We start from the raw sequence: 18,818 nt of genomic DNA on the forward strand, positions 1-18,818 counted from the left end.
AACCGTAGAGGAAATTTTGGTAGACTCGTCAAAAGACACTCACGAAGTTTCAAGAACATGATCATTTAAAAAAACTCGTGGTGTCCCACGATCCCACGATACTCTTTAAAATTATCATGAAAAGACGTCGATTTTCTGTCTAAAAAACTGAAAAGATCCTTTTAAATCGTTATTTTTCGATATTAACATGAATTAAACTTATTCGAATTGACTAGAATTATTGTTTGAAGGAATTTCAATAGTTGATATGAATTGTGTCAGGATCACAATCATAATCCGTCTTTAGGGCCACGTATAGGCCTTCTATACTGAGTGTCTCAGAAGTAACGAAAAGACGAAAATTCCTCCTTATTTTTTTGATCCAATATACGAATAATCAGCTATTAATTACAATAGGCAGCCAATCAGAAACGCGATCCAGCGGCAAGGCAGTGTAATATTTTCTACCTGATGCAACAAGGGCATCCGTTACTCCTGAGACACCCCTGTATTTGAGAAATCTGATAAGCTTTGAGTGTCCATTGTTTTTGTTAGCTTGAGGGTTTTCTAAATCCAACCCTGAAGGCATTGTAAGCGTTTTATGAGAGAATTGCTCATATAGTTAGTGAGTAATATAATGTAATACGAGTAATATTTATAGGTCGCATGAGTGTTCCGGATCAAATTTTTTTACCATGTATTTGCATTTATAGAACATTATTAGTTTGTTCTAAATAAATTATATTAATAAAATATTGTAATATCTTATCGGTCTATTAGTTTAATACGCTCAATGCATGTTTAACATTTTTAGAATTGTTTAAATTACATTTTAAAACAAATTTTTTTAATTTCTCTGGCTAAAAATATCGATTAAAATTATTATTTTTAGTTTTATCATTTACAAAAATTGATAATCGAAGTGTGTGTATTTATCTCGCAATTTATTATCCATATTATTGTATTTATTAAAATAACAATTCAAAACTACAGCTGTGGATTGTAGGAAAACAAGGACTTACAATTTTCATTTTAACGTAAGTTAGTTTTTGTTTTATATTTGAAAAAATTGTTGTATTTTTTTTTTTGAGTCGATACAGCGTAATTCTTTTGATCTATGGTAAGACAAATTTCAACGTAAAATTCTTTTTTTTGAGTTAGTTTTCTTTGGCTGGTTGTTTTACACTTAGCTTTTGAAGACATTAATAATATTATATCACATACTTTGATAGGCGTATAATGAATTTTAAGGTCAGTTTTAATGACATTTTTCAAATATGTCGTTACGGGTAAAATGATCCCATTTATATTGGTTAAAATGATCCTTATTTTGTGTGTAAAATTATAATCAATCCCCCATAATGTGGCGGATCTTGAATGTGTTCATTTGGATGAATTTACCAGTGACTTTTCTTTCCATACTAATTGTGGATGCAATGTAAAAACGCAATGGGATCATTTTACCCACCTATTCTTACGATTTATCAAGGATTTTCTTTTTCGAATTGATATAAATTAAGCTCAGATTTAAGAAAAGAAAATTTTAAACCCCTTATATTTCGAATTAAATGCGAATCCAAATTAGGCATTACGTCGAAATTAATCCAAAAAGAAAAGATTCTGGGATGCTGAAAATAAATATTTCCTTTGAAAACTCAACATCGTATTTTTTCCAGGATTACATACACTTTTGTTGTTCTGTACAAGGAAATAATTCATGAAAATCTTATCTATCAATTGAGATCCCCCTTGCCTGATTCAGGAAATATATCTATAAATAAACCCATTATCGGTCATTTGAATTATAAATAATATATTTTTTGATTAGTAGAATATGAAAATTGCATTGTGATACAGATAAAATGGCAAGCGACTCTACAATTGGTAAATAACAAGTGAAAACAAACAATTGACTGGGTTAATTATTGAAATACCATGTATAGACAGTGTTGATTACTCTGTCACATTACACATACATACAAACTTGGGATTAAACTTTGTATACCTTGCATATTACATATATGCATAGTTGTTACACTTTACACTTTAAATATAATTAATTTATAGAAATTAACTTTATACATTTTCCATTTTCCACATGGGCAAAGTTGCGATTAATAGTTGAATTATTTACAGTCACGTTAATATGTCAATATTTGCATTAAAAATAAGTGAGTGATTGATAAATAAATAATGTTACCTATTGAATTGGACTTTAGCATAAACATTGTTAACAAAAAAAAATTTATAATAATGTTTATTTTATTGTCTTAAAAAGGTTCATTTATGTCAACAATTCATAGGGGGTCTGAACTGAATCCTGGCCAAGTTTTTTTTTTAAATCATTTCTTTTCAAACGCGAAACAATAATTAATTTTTGCAATAAATAGAATAATTTTAGTCATTCACAGAATATGTTCCAAAATTGCTTATTTCTACAGGTAATGGTTAGAAGGACGGATTAATAAGAAAGCGTTTTTTCATAGATTTTTACTTTTGAAGTTTTAAAAAATAATTGTCCATGAGAAAATCATAAAAGTCTTAAATTTGCATTACGTATGCACGACAAGAGGACGAATAACTCAAAATCAAGCCAACCGATTTCGATGATTCTTTTTTTAGTGATAAATTAGTTAGTGCACTTCAAGTTCACTAAAAATCACAAAATAAAAAAAAACTTTTAAAAAAGAAAACCGACTTCAAAAGAAAAACTTTTCCAAAATAAATTAAAATGCATTAAAAAGTAAAAAAATAACGACAATATAATGTAGTTAAAATTATTGTTATTTTTGGAGTCGGTGTCAGCCAAGAAAACAACTCTGACAGATCAGTTTTCTACATTAACTTGGCTGACACCGACTCCAAAAATAACAATAATTTTAACTACATTATATTCTCGTTATTTTTTTACTTTTTAGTGCATTTTAATTTGTTTTGGAAAAGTTTTTCTTTTGAAGTCGGTTTTCTTTTAGTTTTTTTTATTCTTGAAAAATTTTCCTACTATGTGTAATCAATTATGCGCTAAAATTTTTTTTAAAATATAATTTTTCCTTATTTTAATAAAAAAAAAGTTAGTTTTAAAACAATCTCTCAATCTCCTAACTTGTTTTTTAAAAGTACACCTAGTAATTAAACAAACAAGCAGCCAGTGAATAAAAACCAAGCTCATATGTGTACTTTCTGATGTAGTGAAAGGTAGTTTTTATTATTGCTTCTCCAATACAGTCGTGATCGGTGTCAATCGGTAGTGATTTTTTGTTTTTATAATATTTTAATTCAAATATTTTTAAGAGAAATTTGTTTAAAATTTCATTTTTAAAATTAGAAATTTTTATTTTGTGAATTGTTACAATTGTAAACACATGTTTATTTAATTTTCTTGAGAATTTTAAGACATTTTCTTTGAGTGAGTGTATCTGTTTTGAATAATTTTTTTGTTAATATTCGTCGGGTATCAAAATTGAAAAATAATATTTTGGGATTTTGAAACTTGGTTTAATATAAATATTTATCAGTAACAATACTTAACACGTTGCCGAATAAGGATACTCTGGAGTAAAATGTAGACAGAACTCAAAAAATTTAATCATACGCTCCATAATTGGATGTTTTAAAATATTCGTACATAATTTTAACCCATCAGCACTCGCGTCAACCGTTCGGCAATCTTTCGTAGCGTGATGAAAGATTTCCTCACGCGTTCTGCACATGTGTTAAATATTTCGCGCGTTAAATATTCTTTAACTTTGTAAATCATAACCTCTACATAATTTTATATAAATTTTATATAAGTTTTTTTAATTTACTGAGTACAACTAACGAAAGTACACGAAGAGGCCCGAAAATTTCGGAAATTAATATTTTTTTGCTTACACCTTTACTCTCGTGATGAGAGTAAAAGAGAAATTTTCAGAATTTCTGAAGAATTTGAAAAAAAAAAAATGAAATCTACATAATCGATATTAATCTTAAAAAAATTATTTTTCAGATATTTGCCGCATAATTTTGAAAAATGATGGTTTTAAAATATTAAAAATATTGTATTGTTGGAATTAATCAACAATTGTAATTAATAACAATGGAATGTATATCGTCAGCAACCCAATCCTGTGGTGGGGGCATTACAGGACAATTAATGAGTCAACTAATAGGAGCTTTATTAGCATCACAGTGTGCTCTTAGTCCGACATATCCACCAGATATTTCTACAGATCATTTACCAACATATGATTTTGTCGTGGTAAGTATAATTACTGGCTTTAAGTCGTGAAAGCCACGATGAATTATGTTCTAACTCGACAATATAAGACGAAAATTAAGAATAAAATTTTTCGATATCTGGAGTAATTTTCAAAATATCGAAATTCGAAAATCAAGGCAGATATCGAAATTTTTCATTTACATTCATGAAGTTATAACAAAATTCATCTTAAAAGTTGAAAATAAGGTACAAATAATTTCAATCCTAAATATAAGGGCTTTTACGGTAGCGAGCCTAGACCATTGATAAACTCACTAAACAGATTTCCGAATAAAGTAACTGTATATACTTTTAGGTTGGTGCTGGTTCAGCTGGGGCTCCATTAGCAGCCCATTTATCCAACAATCCAGATTGGAACATATTGTTAATTGATGCTGGGAGTGATCCTCCACAGCAAGCTGATATGCCTGGGTTAATATTTCATAGTTATGACACCGATTTTGATTGGCGTTATAAAACTGAGCCTCAAGCAAATGCATGTCAAAGTAAAAATGACCATCGGTGTAAATGGCCTCGAGGAAAAGCTTTAGGAGGCACTAGTGTACTTAACGCTATGATATATCAAACTGGTAACGAAGCAGATTACACCGAATGGGAAAAACAAACAAAAGATTCACGTTGGGGTTGGACAAATGTAAAAAAATACTTGGATCAATATTCCAAAGATAGTGATGCAGACGTATTTGATACAAGCTATGCAAAATTGCATCAATTACAACAATTACCCATAATGGCTGCCCAAGAATTGGGTTTAGCTGAAATCACTGATTCGGAGCAAATATTAAACGGAACAATTGGGTATTTTCGTACGCGAGGTACAATCAAAGATGGTGTTAGAGAAACTACAGCAAAAACCTATCTAAGCACTTTAAAAGCTCGGAAAAATTTACATATTTTAAAAAACGCTTACGTTGGAAAGGTTAATATAAAAAATCAGGAAGCAGAAAGTTTGGATGTTTGGTTAAATGATAAATGGATCCAAATTAAAGCGAAAAAAGAGATTATTTTAAGTGCAGGAGCAATTAATACGCCACAAATACTCATGTTATCAGGAATTGGACCAAAAGATCATTTAGAATCGTTGAATATAAAAGTTGTAGCGGATTTACCGGTTGGAAAAAATTTACAAGATCATCCAATTGTGGATGTTTTCGCTGCATTAAAAGAATTACCAATTGCTCCACTAACTACGAAAGAAATGTTAGATTTTCTTTATCAATATTTTATGCATAAAACGGGACCGTTTGCCACAATCGGTTTAACGGGAGTTCTTGGATTTATCAACTCGAAAAATCCTCAAGCGATATATCCAAATTTACAAATACATCATTGTGCATTTAGCATAAATGATAGCATTGTTGGACCATATTTCCTAAATTTAGCCAATTACAACGAAGCATATGCGAATGTTTTTAGACGATTTAATTCAAAATATCCCCTCATGATCCAATTCCCAACTTTATTAAAACCAAAAGCTCGTGGATTTATACAATTAAAAAGTATTGATCCATTTGAGGCACCAATCATTGATCCAAATATTTTCGGACATGAAGAAGATGTTAACACTATTCTAGAAGGTATCGATCATTGTATTCGAATTATTAAATCGAAAACATTCCAAGCATACGCAGGAGCGGAAGTAATTAAGATGAATGAGGATGAATGTGCTAAATTTGATGTTGAATCCCATGATTACTGGCGATGTAATATTAAACATTCCGCGGCTACAATTTATCATCCCGTGGGAACTGCACGAATGGGTATTGATCCAGAATTGAGTGTAGTGAATTCAAAGTTACAGGTACATGGTATTAAAAATTTACGGGTTGTGGATGCGAGTGTTATGCCAGAAATACCAAGTGGTAATACAAACGTTCCCACCATTATGATTGGCTTACAAGCGGCTGATATCATTAAGGAAAGTTATGAGACTTCTAAAACTCATAATGAATTGTGATAAAAGTTTTTATAAATAGTGATTTAGACTGAGTAAATTTTATTACTTTTTCATGCAACGAAATCACCCAATTTCACCCAACGACAAAAAAATTCGATGCATGAAAAGGCATTTTTAATTGTAGATAAATATTTTGTATTATTTTTTGTTAAAATAAAGTGAAATTTGGATTAATTCCAAAATTTCTTGGTTACTATTTGATTTGACTGTTTTGGGAAATAAAGTTAAAAAGTTATTTTTTTATATTTTAGAATTTTTTATTAGTTATCCTCTATCTGTACCTTCGAAAGAGTGATGAGACAGGTTCAGGTTCAAAATTAACTGACATCGCGTCATATTTTGAATAAGACAGGCAATTTATTTCGATAACTAGCTTTAATCACAAGGAGGTAAATTCCATCTTTCTAACATGCATAGAACTGAAAAATGTAATGTCGAAGGGTTTTTTCGATTTTCCAGGGTATTGCGATGTGGTTGATAAAATTTTTCGAATTATTCTGTTAATTTGACTTTATTTCGGGTCCATTGGTGAAAATCTTTCTAGCATATAAACAACAGTACAACGTATTTGAGAGGGGGGAGGGGTTTGGTTTTAGAAGTGACTTAGAATTTGTATCGATATAAGTGAATTAGTCAGTCAAATTCAAATTGGGTTATATTGTAATTTAGTCTTGTCCCATTTTGTCCCCCGTAGCGGCAATCGGCCTTGGATCCGTGTCAATAAAATAAAACTACATGAATTGTAACGTAAGCAAAAAATTTTCCTCCATAAATTTCTGGTTTCATTTTGCAGTTCATAGAGTGAAAGTTATTGGATAAGACCTGAATTACCCGCTGCCTAGAGGATTTAATAATTCAACAAAGGATTGCAGTGAGTTGATATGAGCGTTAGATCAAAGAAACGATCCACTTTTTTGAGCAACATACTGATTACCGGTTCATAACAGCCTGGTTCAAAACCATATTCAACTTTTTGTAGCACCATGCAACAGAACGAAATGGAACTAATCCATTCAAATTTTAGGTTTGAATCTACGGTTTTATTAAGCATTTATTGTAAACTGACTTGGTTACCATGGAAAAATTTTTACTGTCTAAAAATTTTCAATTTTTGAAAGAGTTCAAAATTTTAGATCAATAATATCGAAATTCTAAATTTATAAAAAATATTTATTTGTAAAATTATGGAAATAATGTTAAATATTTGTAAAGATTTGATACAAAAATGGCATCCAGATCCGACTAATGTTTTAATGTTAAAAATATTTACATCGTTAGCTACAAGATTACTTGCGTTAAACCATACAAATTGGAATCCACCGGATCGAAATCTTAGTGAAGTTAAATATGAATATGATTACATTGTTATCGGAGGTGGAACGGCTGGATTAGTTTTGGCAAGTTTATTAGCCAAAGCAAATATGAATTCGAGAACGCTAGTAATTGAAGGAGGTCCAAATGCTCCACTTACAACGGAAATTCCATTTTATTTATCAGGTATACAGAACTCGAAATATGATTGGAATTATCGAACACTTCCACAAAACAGATCATGTCAAAGTTTTGATTATGGCGCGTGTCACATACCTTTGGGGAAAATGATTGGAGGATCCACGCTATTACGTTCTATGGTATATAATACAGGAACAAAACGTGATTGGAATCGATGGGAGAATTTAGGTAACCCAAACTGGAATTGGAAAACAGTTTTGCCATATTTTAAAAATTATGTGGAAAAATATCCACTGGAACATTTGTAGCATTTATGGGAACATGTAGTGATAAATTAAAACTGTTACGTGAAAGTATTACCGCAGCAGGAAAGGAATTAGGTCTTGGACCGATTCTGGATAAATTTGAAACACTTGCTGGTAAAATTGGTTATGGATTATCGTATGGAACACTCGAACAAGGAAAAACTAATTATCCAGCGAAAACATTTTTAAGGAAAGTAATTAAAAATGGAAACATACATATTTTAAAGAAAAATATTGCAACAAAAATCCAAATCGATCCAAAAACTTTAAAAGCCAGAGGTGTTGAATTCGCTTCTAGTGATAACGAATTTAATATTCGAGATGTGAAAGCCGTTAAAGATATTATTCTTTGCGCTGGAGCGATTAACAATGCGAAATTATTGATGCTTTCTGGAGTGGGACCAAAAGAATTTTTGGATTCGGATGATGTAGTTATGGTTCATCGCTTAGAAGGTGTAGGTCGTAATTTACATGATCACGTAAAATTCCCAATTTTTCATGTAATAAAGAAACCAAAATGGGATATTAACTTTGATGATATGGAAGCTATTCATCAGTTTCTATTCCAGAAAGAAGGTCCTTTAACTTCAATTGGAATATCAGATATTGTGGGATATATTTATTCTTTACCTGGGGAACGTTCCGATTATCCAAATATCCAAATCAATCACGATTACATCCATAAAAATAGTTCAAAATTTTTCACTCAATATAATTTTTCAAAGCCAATTCAAGATTATTTACGGGTGATAAACGAAAATTATTCGATATTAGTTCAAATTCCAACACTTTTGAAACCGAAATCTCGTGGATGGGTGAATTTAAAAGATGCCGATCCGTTTATGGAACCCTTAATCGATCCAAACTACTTAATTCATAATGATGATATAATTGCGTTAATTCGTGCGGCAAAACATGCTGTGGCAATCGGTGAAACAAAAGCATTTCGTAAAATTGGTGCCGAACTAGTAAATTTTGATAAAATATTGTGTACGCATTGTGATAGTTCCAAATGTAAATGGGAATGTTTGTTAAAACAATTTGCAACAAGTGGTGGAAATCCTGTTGGAACAACACGTATGGGGAAATGTCCAGAATGTTCGAATTCGGTTGTGGATCATTGTTTACGGGTACATGGGATACGACATTTACGGGTAGCTGATGCAAGTATTATGCCAGAAATAATCGGTGGTGATATTTATGCATCAAATATAATGATTGCTCAACGGGCTGCAGAATTTATTTTAAATAAAGATGCATGTACGTAATTTTTAAAGTAATCGGTTTTATGCAATGTGTTGTGATGAATGTAATACAAATTGCCTATACAAATATGTATTTACGTGATTAATAAAAATATACTTTTGTGTTTATAAAGCACTTTTTAGGAACGAAAAAACTGACTATTTGCCCACTGACTTTGTGGTTTAATGAATTTTCTAAGAAATAAAAAACTAAAAGTCATGAGAATTCGATTCATTTTACTATTAGATAAATATTTTCTAAGAAATTTCTTTAGATCGATTCGAAGAAGGGCCCTTCGAATCGAAAAAAAATTTTTTTTTCGATTTTTTGCAATTTTTTTAAGGGGTACCCCTTCGAAAAAATCAGAAAAAATTTTTTAGCTCGGAATTCGATGAAACTCTATATTTAGGGTAATTTTGACCCAAAAATTTCAAAAATCGGGTTTATTAAACGATTGGAGCACAAGTTTTTGAGATATCACCTAAAATCTATCTCGAATGGTCAATATCTTGGAAATTTCAAGTCCAATCGTTAAATGAACCCGATTTTTGTATTTCTTGGGTCAAAATTACTCTAGAAAATGAATTTTATCCAAATCGAAGACAAACAAATTTTTTCGATATTTTGCAATTTTTTTAAGGGGTACCCCTTCGAAAAAATCGAAAAAATCAGAAAAAATTTTTTAGCTCGGAATTCGATGAAACTCTATATTTAGGGTAATTTTGACCCAAAAATTTCAAAAATCGGGTTTATTAAACGATTGGAGCACAAGTTTTTGAGATATCACCTAAAATCTATCTCGAATGGTCAATATCTTGGAAATTTCAAGTCCAATCGTTAAATGAACCCGATTTTTGTATTTCTTGGGTCAAAATTACTCTAGAAAATGAATTTTATCCAAATCGAAGACAAACAAATTTTTTCGATATTTTGCAATTTTTTTAAGGGGTACCCCTTCGAAAAAATCGAAAAAATCAGAAAAAATTTTTTAGCTCGGAATTCGATGAAACTCTATATTTAGGGTAATTTTGACCCAAAAATTTCAAAAATCGGGTTTATTAAACGATTGGAGCACAAGTTTTTCAGATATCACCTAAAATCTAGCTTAAATGGTCAACATTTTGGTAATTTTTAGTCTAATCGTTAATTGAACCCGATTTTTGTATTTTTTGGGTCAAAATTACCCTAGTAAACGGATTCTATCCAAATCAAAGACAAAAAAAATTTCTCGATTTTTTTAAAGAGTACTCAGATAGTTGTCTTGTATTTCTTGTAAAAAAAATCACCCTTTGACAAATAACCTCCCTTTTTCAACGATATTATTCAGATGAAAATGATTTCGAGATTTTTGTCGTGAATTTTCTCAAAATTTATTTTATGCAAATATTAAAATTCATTACCTATATTTATATTACTTTTACGATTTTTTATTTAATTAAGAAAAATATATTTCTTAATTATAATTTAATGAGGAGATAAAATCAATTCTCATAACCTTTCTTTATCAAAATTATGCGCCAAAAACTAGCATCACGGAACTATAATAAAAATATAAAAACCTTCTTGTTTACGGGAATATTTTCGAAAAAGTAGTTCATTGCCATAATGTTCTAGAAATTTCTTTTAACAATTTAATTTCAAACATAAAATTCAAATTATTTATATAAAAATCAAATTAGCATACCAATAAAGTTCTCTAAAAAACAACAAACGCGTAGTCTATTGATCTTATGACTGACGTAGAATACGATAAAAAAAGGTAAAAAAATTAGTTTTTCTGGTAAGTCATAAATCATTTTAAGAAATTCATGAAAGTCGACACTCTAGATGAATTTTTTGGAATATCAGCTACAAAATTATTATTAAAATTTGAATTTTGAGTTTGTTTAACACATATAGATAAATTTTGGATTAATTTGAAGTCAACTCAGGTCCATAATTGATAAAAGATAGAAGACCACTTAAAATTAGAAGAGTTACATAACATTGATTCAGTAAATAAAGAAACATCTGTAACTTTAAGATCTACAACTTTAAGATCTGAAGAAATATTTCAGAAGATTATTACTATTGAAGAAATATTTCAGAAGGTTATTACTATTGAAGAAATATTTCAGAAGATTTTGTTATATAATTCTAATGATGATGCAAGTTTAATATATACATGTGTTCACTGATAAAAAACATAATTTTAAATTGTTAAATTATTTAATTAATTTACAAATTGGTCTCTACAAAAACTTTCAGAGATATTACAGGTACACAAAAACCTAATGATCATTTAATTTCAACATAGTGCAGTTAATTTTGAAAGGAAACTTTTAAAATCCACTTATTGATTTGTGCTTAATTATTGCTAATTTCCCTTTTGTGAACTGTGAAAGTTTATTTTAATGATGATTATGTCAGTAATTGATAATGCAAAAAAAAAGTATAGCTGGGTCTCTAACCAAGTATTTTTAAGTATTTATTAATGCTTTGAAAATCATTATGAAGAATAACTGTCATCCTGAAAGTTCTGGGAGATAAACCGGATAAACCATATCACGAAAATTAATTAGTGAAGGCGTTATTGTAGTGAAGGCGTTGGAAACATGTGCAATGTTAATCAAATTTTTATCGAACATCAAGGAACCCCGGAATTTTAAATCAGCAATCAATTTTTCAAAATAATTAAATATAATAATTTCGTAAACTAAGTAACATAATTTGTTAGTTAATCGCAAGAATGAAAATATGCGAGCCCACATAATTGAATATGTTTTTTATTTATTTATAAACTGTGACGATAATATTAATTAGAAAAGTAATATTAATAATTAATTATAATTAAACATGCAAAAGGTAATAAAAATTAAAAATTAAACCACAAATATTACAGGAAATGACATTTAATTATTATCTTTAATTATGTATTTGAAGAGGGTTTTTGAGGATTAATAAAACTTTTGATTCAATATTTATTATTTTTGATAGGGAACCCTAAACTCGCACGTGAAACATAACTAAGAACACTATCCATTAAATTGCCTTTTTTCTTAAAGCCTTTTCTAAGCTGAACCGATTTTGAGGATCATCACCAATTTTTTAGGTTTTTCGGGTACGGAACCCTAAACTCGCACTTTAAACGTAGCTAATAACACTCTCAATTAAATAACCTTTCAAACGAAACCAAAAAAATCAAAATCGGTTCATCCGTTTAGGCGCTACGATGCCACAGACAGACAGATACACACACTTTGCGATCAAACTTATACAACCCCTTTCTTTGAGGTCGGGGGTTAATAAAATGAATAATCTACCCTCGGAAGTCTTTGATTTTATAACCGCCCTCGAATGAAAAATTAGTTTGTGAAAGTTTTGCTCCTAAATGATAAATTATCTTCTTCCAATCTCTAATATTTTCAGTAATGTATTCCTTCGATGCGGTGCCCAGATAGGGACACCTAGTTTCGTAATCACTAGTGTGTATAATTTAATGCAAAGGTTCTAAATTTTAAGAGCCACTCGGTTATTAAATTAAATAAGTGTCATTAAATAAATAATCGTTAAATTAAATTGATTAACAGATGAGTTAAAAAGTAAACATTAATAGATCTGTTTTATGCAACTGATTATTTTTTTTTTTTGAAGTTGTTTGACATATTACTCAATATAAACACAAAAATTTTTAGAAATTTTGTTTGAAATCAGTCATCATATATTATGTATATAAATTGTGTACATTATTGTTAACGAGATGAAAAACCTGTTGAAAAATTAATGGGACATGTCTTTTGATTTTAAAATGTATTGTCGTTTTGAAAATAATAAATTACAAGTGAAAACAAACAATTGACTGAGTTGTTGAAATACCAAGTCATGTAAGTAAAGAAAGATATCCACTCTTAGATAGCCACACGACATAACTGATATTCCCATATAATACATATTATAAAATTGGCACCTAATTTGCGTCGTCTCGGGTAAACAGTGATGTTTACAAAAAAATATTTCAGACAAAATTCAGCTCAACCCAACCCAACCCAACCCAAACAAACTTTTATTGTATCTTTAACGTTTTATAAGATGGGTCCTACGGGCTCAGGACCCAATTAACCTATGTTGCTCATTTACGAACTCGACCTTACTTTTTACGTCCTAAGCATGTTATTAAAATTTCAGTTTGATATCTCTTTTCCTTTTTCTAGTTATCGTACTTACGGACAGATGGGCAGACAACCGGAAATGATTTTATGAACACCTATACCAAAATTTTGTTGGTAGCATCAATATTTTTAAGCGTTACAAACTAAACTTAGTATACCTTGATATATTTAATATATACATGGTATAATGAGATATTAGAGTTACGACTTCCATTGCGCCAGTTTAAGGAATCCTTGTTGCGATCTGCAGGGAATCTTTTTCAATAAAAACAATGGATAAGTCCAAAGTTTTTTATTATGCATCCCGGAAAAGTATCAAGAATCGATACATTTGTCTCTAAATTTGGAACATCATCGAGTATTTTGATCTCAACTTTCTAAGCTTTAAATTTGACAGAGAACAGAGGATTTCTAAGAAAATGATAAATATATGAAATAATTGATCAGTGATGTTTGGTTATTGTCGTAGGTACAATAATTATTAAAACAATTAAAATTTAATTGAAAATAATTTATAATTAATGTGAAAATCATTAAACTTTAGTTTTGAAATCTTCACTGTAACTATCACTATTAATGGTTTTCTAATCAGTTACTTAGAAATCCTGTAGAGAATAGAAAATCAAATTACTGAGAACTTATTTTGAAATGAAATCGCGTTCAATGATTTTGCGTTTCACTTCTTTTATGTCATAAGCAGGAGAAATTTATTTCCAATTTGTAAAAAAATTTAACGTAAACAACGCTTCCACTATAATTATATTAATCTTATTCTGCTTTTCTTTATGGTACAATTAATGCTTTAGTCTAGATGATATAATTACTCTACAAATTTATTTATCTTAATAGTTAAATTAAATTTTGTAAATTTCACTCGGTCTTAAAAAATAAATTTTAATCGCTGCAGTTATACTCTTATATTTAAAAATAAAAAATTGGCCTGATTTTTTTCAAGGACATTTATTTCTTTAGTAGACACCTTGAAGATATTGCATTAAAATTCAGGTTAATTTCGATTCTCAAAATGTTTTTAATTTAATAAAACGAATATAAAATAATATTAATTTCAACACAACGTGGGCTAAATTGAAAAAAGTTACACACTTCGAGTACCTGATCAGCAAGATAATACAAGATAGCATAAGATATATAAAAGATAATTGAAGATAATTACAATATTAAAACGATATATGTAAATAAATAATAAAATGAATAGATTACTTACAGTCCAGTCATATGTTATGCAAAATAGATGAATTAAAATTAATCAAAGTTTAGGTACCTGAAAACAATAAAAAAAAAACAATAATTAATTTATCATATAATAAAATTATTAATTAAATCTTATTACCGAGGGGCAGAGCGGGGTAGTTTAAAATATTAATTATATAAGAATAAGAAGAATGTATTATTTAAAATTATTAAATATTGAAGGGGTTTTATGGGGTTAAAAGTTAACTATAAATTGTTTAATAAAAGTAAAAATTTACAGGGAGTAACAAAAGCTTATATTATTGTTAAGGTAAACCTTTTTTAATTTATTGGCAACAAGTCAAAAATTTGTGGGAATGGAATCCTAAGGTAGTCAGTCTAACAACATTGAGAAAAGGGCGATAGTAAGAAAGCTACGTTTTGTAAGACCTCGATCCCACAAATTTTTAATAGATTTGTCTGCTTAAAATTGATGAATCTATCTTTTTCATGCTCTAATAAGAAGATAATCGACTTTCCAACATAATCAACTTTTGTCCGATACTCAACAAAACAACGTATCCATAATTTGTAAAATTTACCCGTAAGACATTTTTTAAGATTGTACACTCCTTTTTAAGTGCCAAACAAAAATCGACAGTGTTGGAGAGTCGATTCATTTCGTATGAAAGAAGGCGCAGAAATATTCATCAAAATTACCCCTTTTGTTACTAGCAACGCTTATGTCTTACGATTGTCAATGCACTAGGTTCTATTACTGAATTTTAAATGGCCGAGCGGTCTAAGACGTTTGCCTTTGACTGTTTGTCCATTTAGACTTAGGTGGCGAGTTCGAATCCAGGCAGCGGCAGTGTGAAAAATTTATAATTAATGGGAGTGCAGAATTGATCACATTGTCGTCGCTTGAATAAGAACGAAGTAACCGACTCCACCCATATCAAAATGTAATTGTAAATAAATTTGTAATTAAATAAATAAAGATTAACAAATAATGATGTGGGTGGCCTCTGTTATAGGCATATATGTCAGAGAAACGGAGGTAAAACCCCATTATTATTACATTATTATTTTACTGAATTCATTCAGGAAACATGCAGAGTCAAGAAAATTGTTAAATTAACAAAAATGAAAATATTATTTTTCGATATGTTAGTCACACAGAAATCTTGAAAATCTTCTCTCCAAGGCATAATCTGGAAAATAGTTTCATCTGTCCGTTGTTTGCAATCAAATAAATTTGACCCCCTTTCTGGTTTCCGATTGAGCTCGGTTTCTATGAGATAGCATTCAAGAATCGTGTTTTTTAAATGATTTTGTAAAAAGTTCGTGAAAAAGATTTTTAGCGCATTTTCGCTGCTATTATTTTAATATTTTAATTGTTAACCAAAAGGTTCCCGACAAAGAATTAGGTTTATTTTTGGTCATCTTGTATCAATACTCATATACATATTTTCGATGATAATTTAAAATATTTGTTTTTTAAAAATGGTGGGTAAATAACATTGTTATTTATTTATAAAAGTATTAAAGTAATTCGTATATATGTTTAGTATCACACTTTCTCTTATAAAGGTACATACGAAACATACCTACCTTTATATTTCATATTAAATTCAACTCATTGACTGATTCTGTTATAGAGGGTATACCTAGTGCACGAATAAGTAAGCTCATAGTTTACTTAAATTAAGTAAGATACATTTAAGTTACATATACATTTATGTATGTAATATTAAACAATTATTTTGTAATACATGTATTGATTTAAAAAAAAATAAAAAGTAAACCGGCGTAATTATTGATTGTAATACGTGAATTATTGATTATTGTGATCTTTAGTGACGAATTTTTAGTGTGTTTTTTTTTATCTTGTGTGGTTTGGTGATTTAATTTTATTTCTGGAAAATATATTTAAGTTATTGTTGGAACGAAAATTGTAAAATTTTAATCAGGTAAGCGATAAATATAAGTAATACTCAATCAAATCGTAAATCTTACAAATTTTTAATTTTGAAATAATTACTATATTTAAAAAATTATAACAAATGAGGTGTTTTTTTTATTGAATATATCCTGTAAATACTGAATTTTTCAAAATGTTTTTTAATAACGTTCCTAACAAAAGATTTATTTTATTTTTAATATTGATATATTCTTAATTTTGAAATATGTTACGGTTGGAGGGATAGATGATTCTGGAAAAAAACACGTTAACCGATAATGCGTTCATATATATGCTCGAAATCATATTTAATCTTTAAAATACGTCATTCGAATTCATAATATTTCTATGTTAACATAGAATTGCTTCTATTATCAAAATTATCTATAAAAGTAGAAGAAGAATTCAATATTTCTAACCAATATTTAAACATTTGAGACTGAATTTATAATACAGTTGCATATATTAAAAAATTATCATATTTTTAGGAAATATTTTAATAATTAACCAAAATTTCTGCCTACCCCTTTCAAATTTTAGCATTTTCTTCACATAAAAAAATTTATCTAGAATACAGCTTTCTAGATAACGTTATTCGATTCTAAACATTGTTTTTGGAAAATTTCAAATCAAAATACACAAATTTAACAATGAACGAATAATTTTGAATTTCTAAACGCAAATCATTTTGAAAGTTTGTTAAAAAAAAAGTGAAAACAAACAATCGACTGAGTAAATTATTGAAATACCATGTAGACAGTGTTGATTACGAAATCGTTTTTTGTTTTTTTTTACGCTATGTAAGTAAGTGATAGCCACTCTTAGAAAGCCACATATACATAAATATTATAGACGCATAAGTGATATTCCCATATAATACATACTATATATATAATTTGCACCAAATTTGCGCTATCACGGGTAAACAGTGATGTTAATGAAAAAATGTTTCAAACAAAAGTTGTTTATTCTTTTCACGGTTACATATTTTGTTCATGGTTAGTTTTGATGAAAAAGTCTATTTTTCAAAATTTTAAAAACTCCAAGCAAATTCTTACCATTGTAATTTGGAGTAAAATGGCTGCAAGTCCTCCTTAGATTTTTACTGACTGATGTGAAAAAATACAAAAACTTTTCATTAAAATTGATACAAATTAATAGACAAAATTAGTTCGGCTCTACTTACTATTCATGTAGGCATATGTTTCTTTCAATAGAGTGACAAGCCGTTATCAAGGCCGTATTACTTGACTTTTTAAGTGAAGGTTGTTTACCCATTCAAATAAAAATATCTCCATCGAATCTAAATTTATTAAACAATTTAAATATCAAAACTTTATATTCCACAATTTTCATAACATCCTAACAAAGATAATTGTTACTAGCAAAAGTAATGTTTCAAAAATCCCTCGGCAAAATCATTTCCGCCTTTGAACAAAATAATTATTACTTTGAAATAATTTATTTCAATTTTATAATTTTATGGAGATGAATATAACCACAAATAAATGAAATTAAATGTATTATTTAATAATTATAAAAAAATCAAATAATTCATTAATATTCAATGTTTTTTTTTTTTTTTTTTTTTAAGAACATTAATCAGAATTTGTTTTCGTAAATATTATGAAATATTGAATACTGATCATATCATTAATTTAATAATAATATAATTTTAAAGTTTATTGATCTGCTCTTTGGGTAACTATGTCAGTCCAATACTGGCTGCGGCTGGCTATTACATATTATGTTATATTTATTACATGTGTAAAATATGAAATCTGAAGTCAGGTGAAGGGCAACTCAACTCTTAACTCCACGCATATTACTCAGCACAGCATACACTTGACTCATACTTTACTGATATTAAATAATACAAAAAAAAATAGAATAATCTTTTTAATTACTCAAAAATATTTTAACAAAAATGTAATCGTTACTAGACTGAGGGCATGGTTTACAAAAATATCTTTGAGTGAAACCCGTCAGCACTTATGTTATGAGCATTTTGCTCACGCTCAATTTAAAACATATATAAATAACTTTCATTTTTCAAATGGTATATTTGGTTGAAATTAACTACCTACAGTTTACTTTTTATTGGGGTAACAATACATCATCACTACATATTATAAAACAAAGTCGCTTTTTCTGTCCCTATGTCCCTATGTCCCTTTGTACGCTTAAATCTTTGAAACTACGCAACGGATTTTGATGCGGTTTTTTTTAATAGATAGAATGATTCAAGAGGAAGGTTTTTATGTATAATACATCCATATTATAGTAGAGTAAGGGGTTGAAATAGGGGTTGAAAGGG

At 28.9% G+C, this 18,818-nt stretch overlaps 3 protein-coding genes across 4 annotated transcripts in view; 2 read left to right on the plus strand and 1 right to left on the minus strand.

Moving 5' to 3' along the window:
* Positions 1-18,818, minus strand: part of LOC123299838 (flotillin-2) — a 215,692-nt gene that overhangs the window by 25,416 nt on the left and 171,458 nt on the right. The window lies entirely within an intron of this gene.
* On the plus strand, positions 878-6,447 carry LOC123299836 (glucose dehydrogenase [FAD, quinone]-like). 2 transcript variants are annotated; one of them, XM_044882219.1, is made up of 3 exons: positions 878-1,016; positions 3,968-4,219; positions 4,536-6,447. In XM_044882219.1, the coding sequence occupies exons 2-3, from the start codon at positions 4,058-4,060 to the stop codon at positions 6,195-6,197; spliced, it is 1,824 nt and encodes a 607-aa protein (XP_044738154.1). In that variant the 5' UTR covers positions 878-1,016; positions 3,968-4,057; the 3' UTR covers positions 6,198-6,447. The 2 variants fall into 2 exon arrangements, with proteins under 2 accessions (XP_044738154.1, XP_044738155.1); XM_044882220.1 differs by lacking the exon at positions 878-1,016 and adding an exon at positions 3,170-3,223.
* Positions 7,425-7,957, plus strand: LOC123299840 (glucose dehydrogenase [FAD, quinone]-like). The gene has a single exon (XM_044882225.1). The coding sequence runs from the start codon at positions 7,451-7,453 to the stop codon at positions 7,955-7,957; it is 507 nt and encodes a 168-aa protein (XP_044738160.1). The 5' UTR covers positions 7,425-7,450.

This window comes from Chrysoperla carnea, chromosome 5 (assembly GCF_905475395.1).
Source record: "Chrysoperla carnea chromosome 5, inChrCarn1.1, whole genome shotgun sequence".
NCBI classification, from domain to species: domain Eukaryota; kingdom Metazoa; phylum Arthropoda; class Insecta; order Neuroptera; family Chrysopidae; genus Chrysoperla; species Chrysoperla carnea.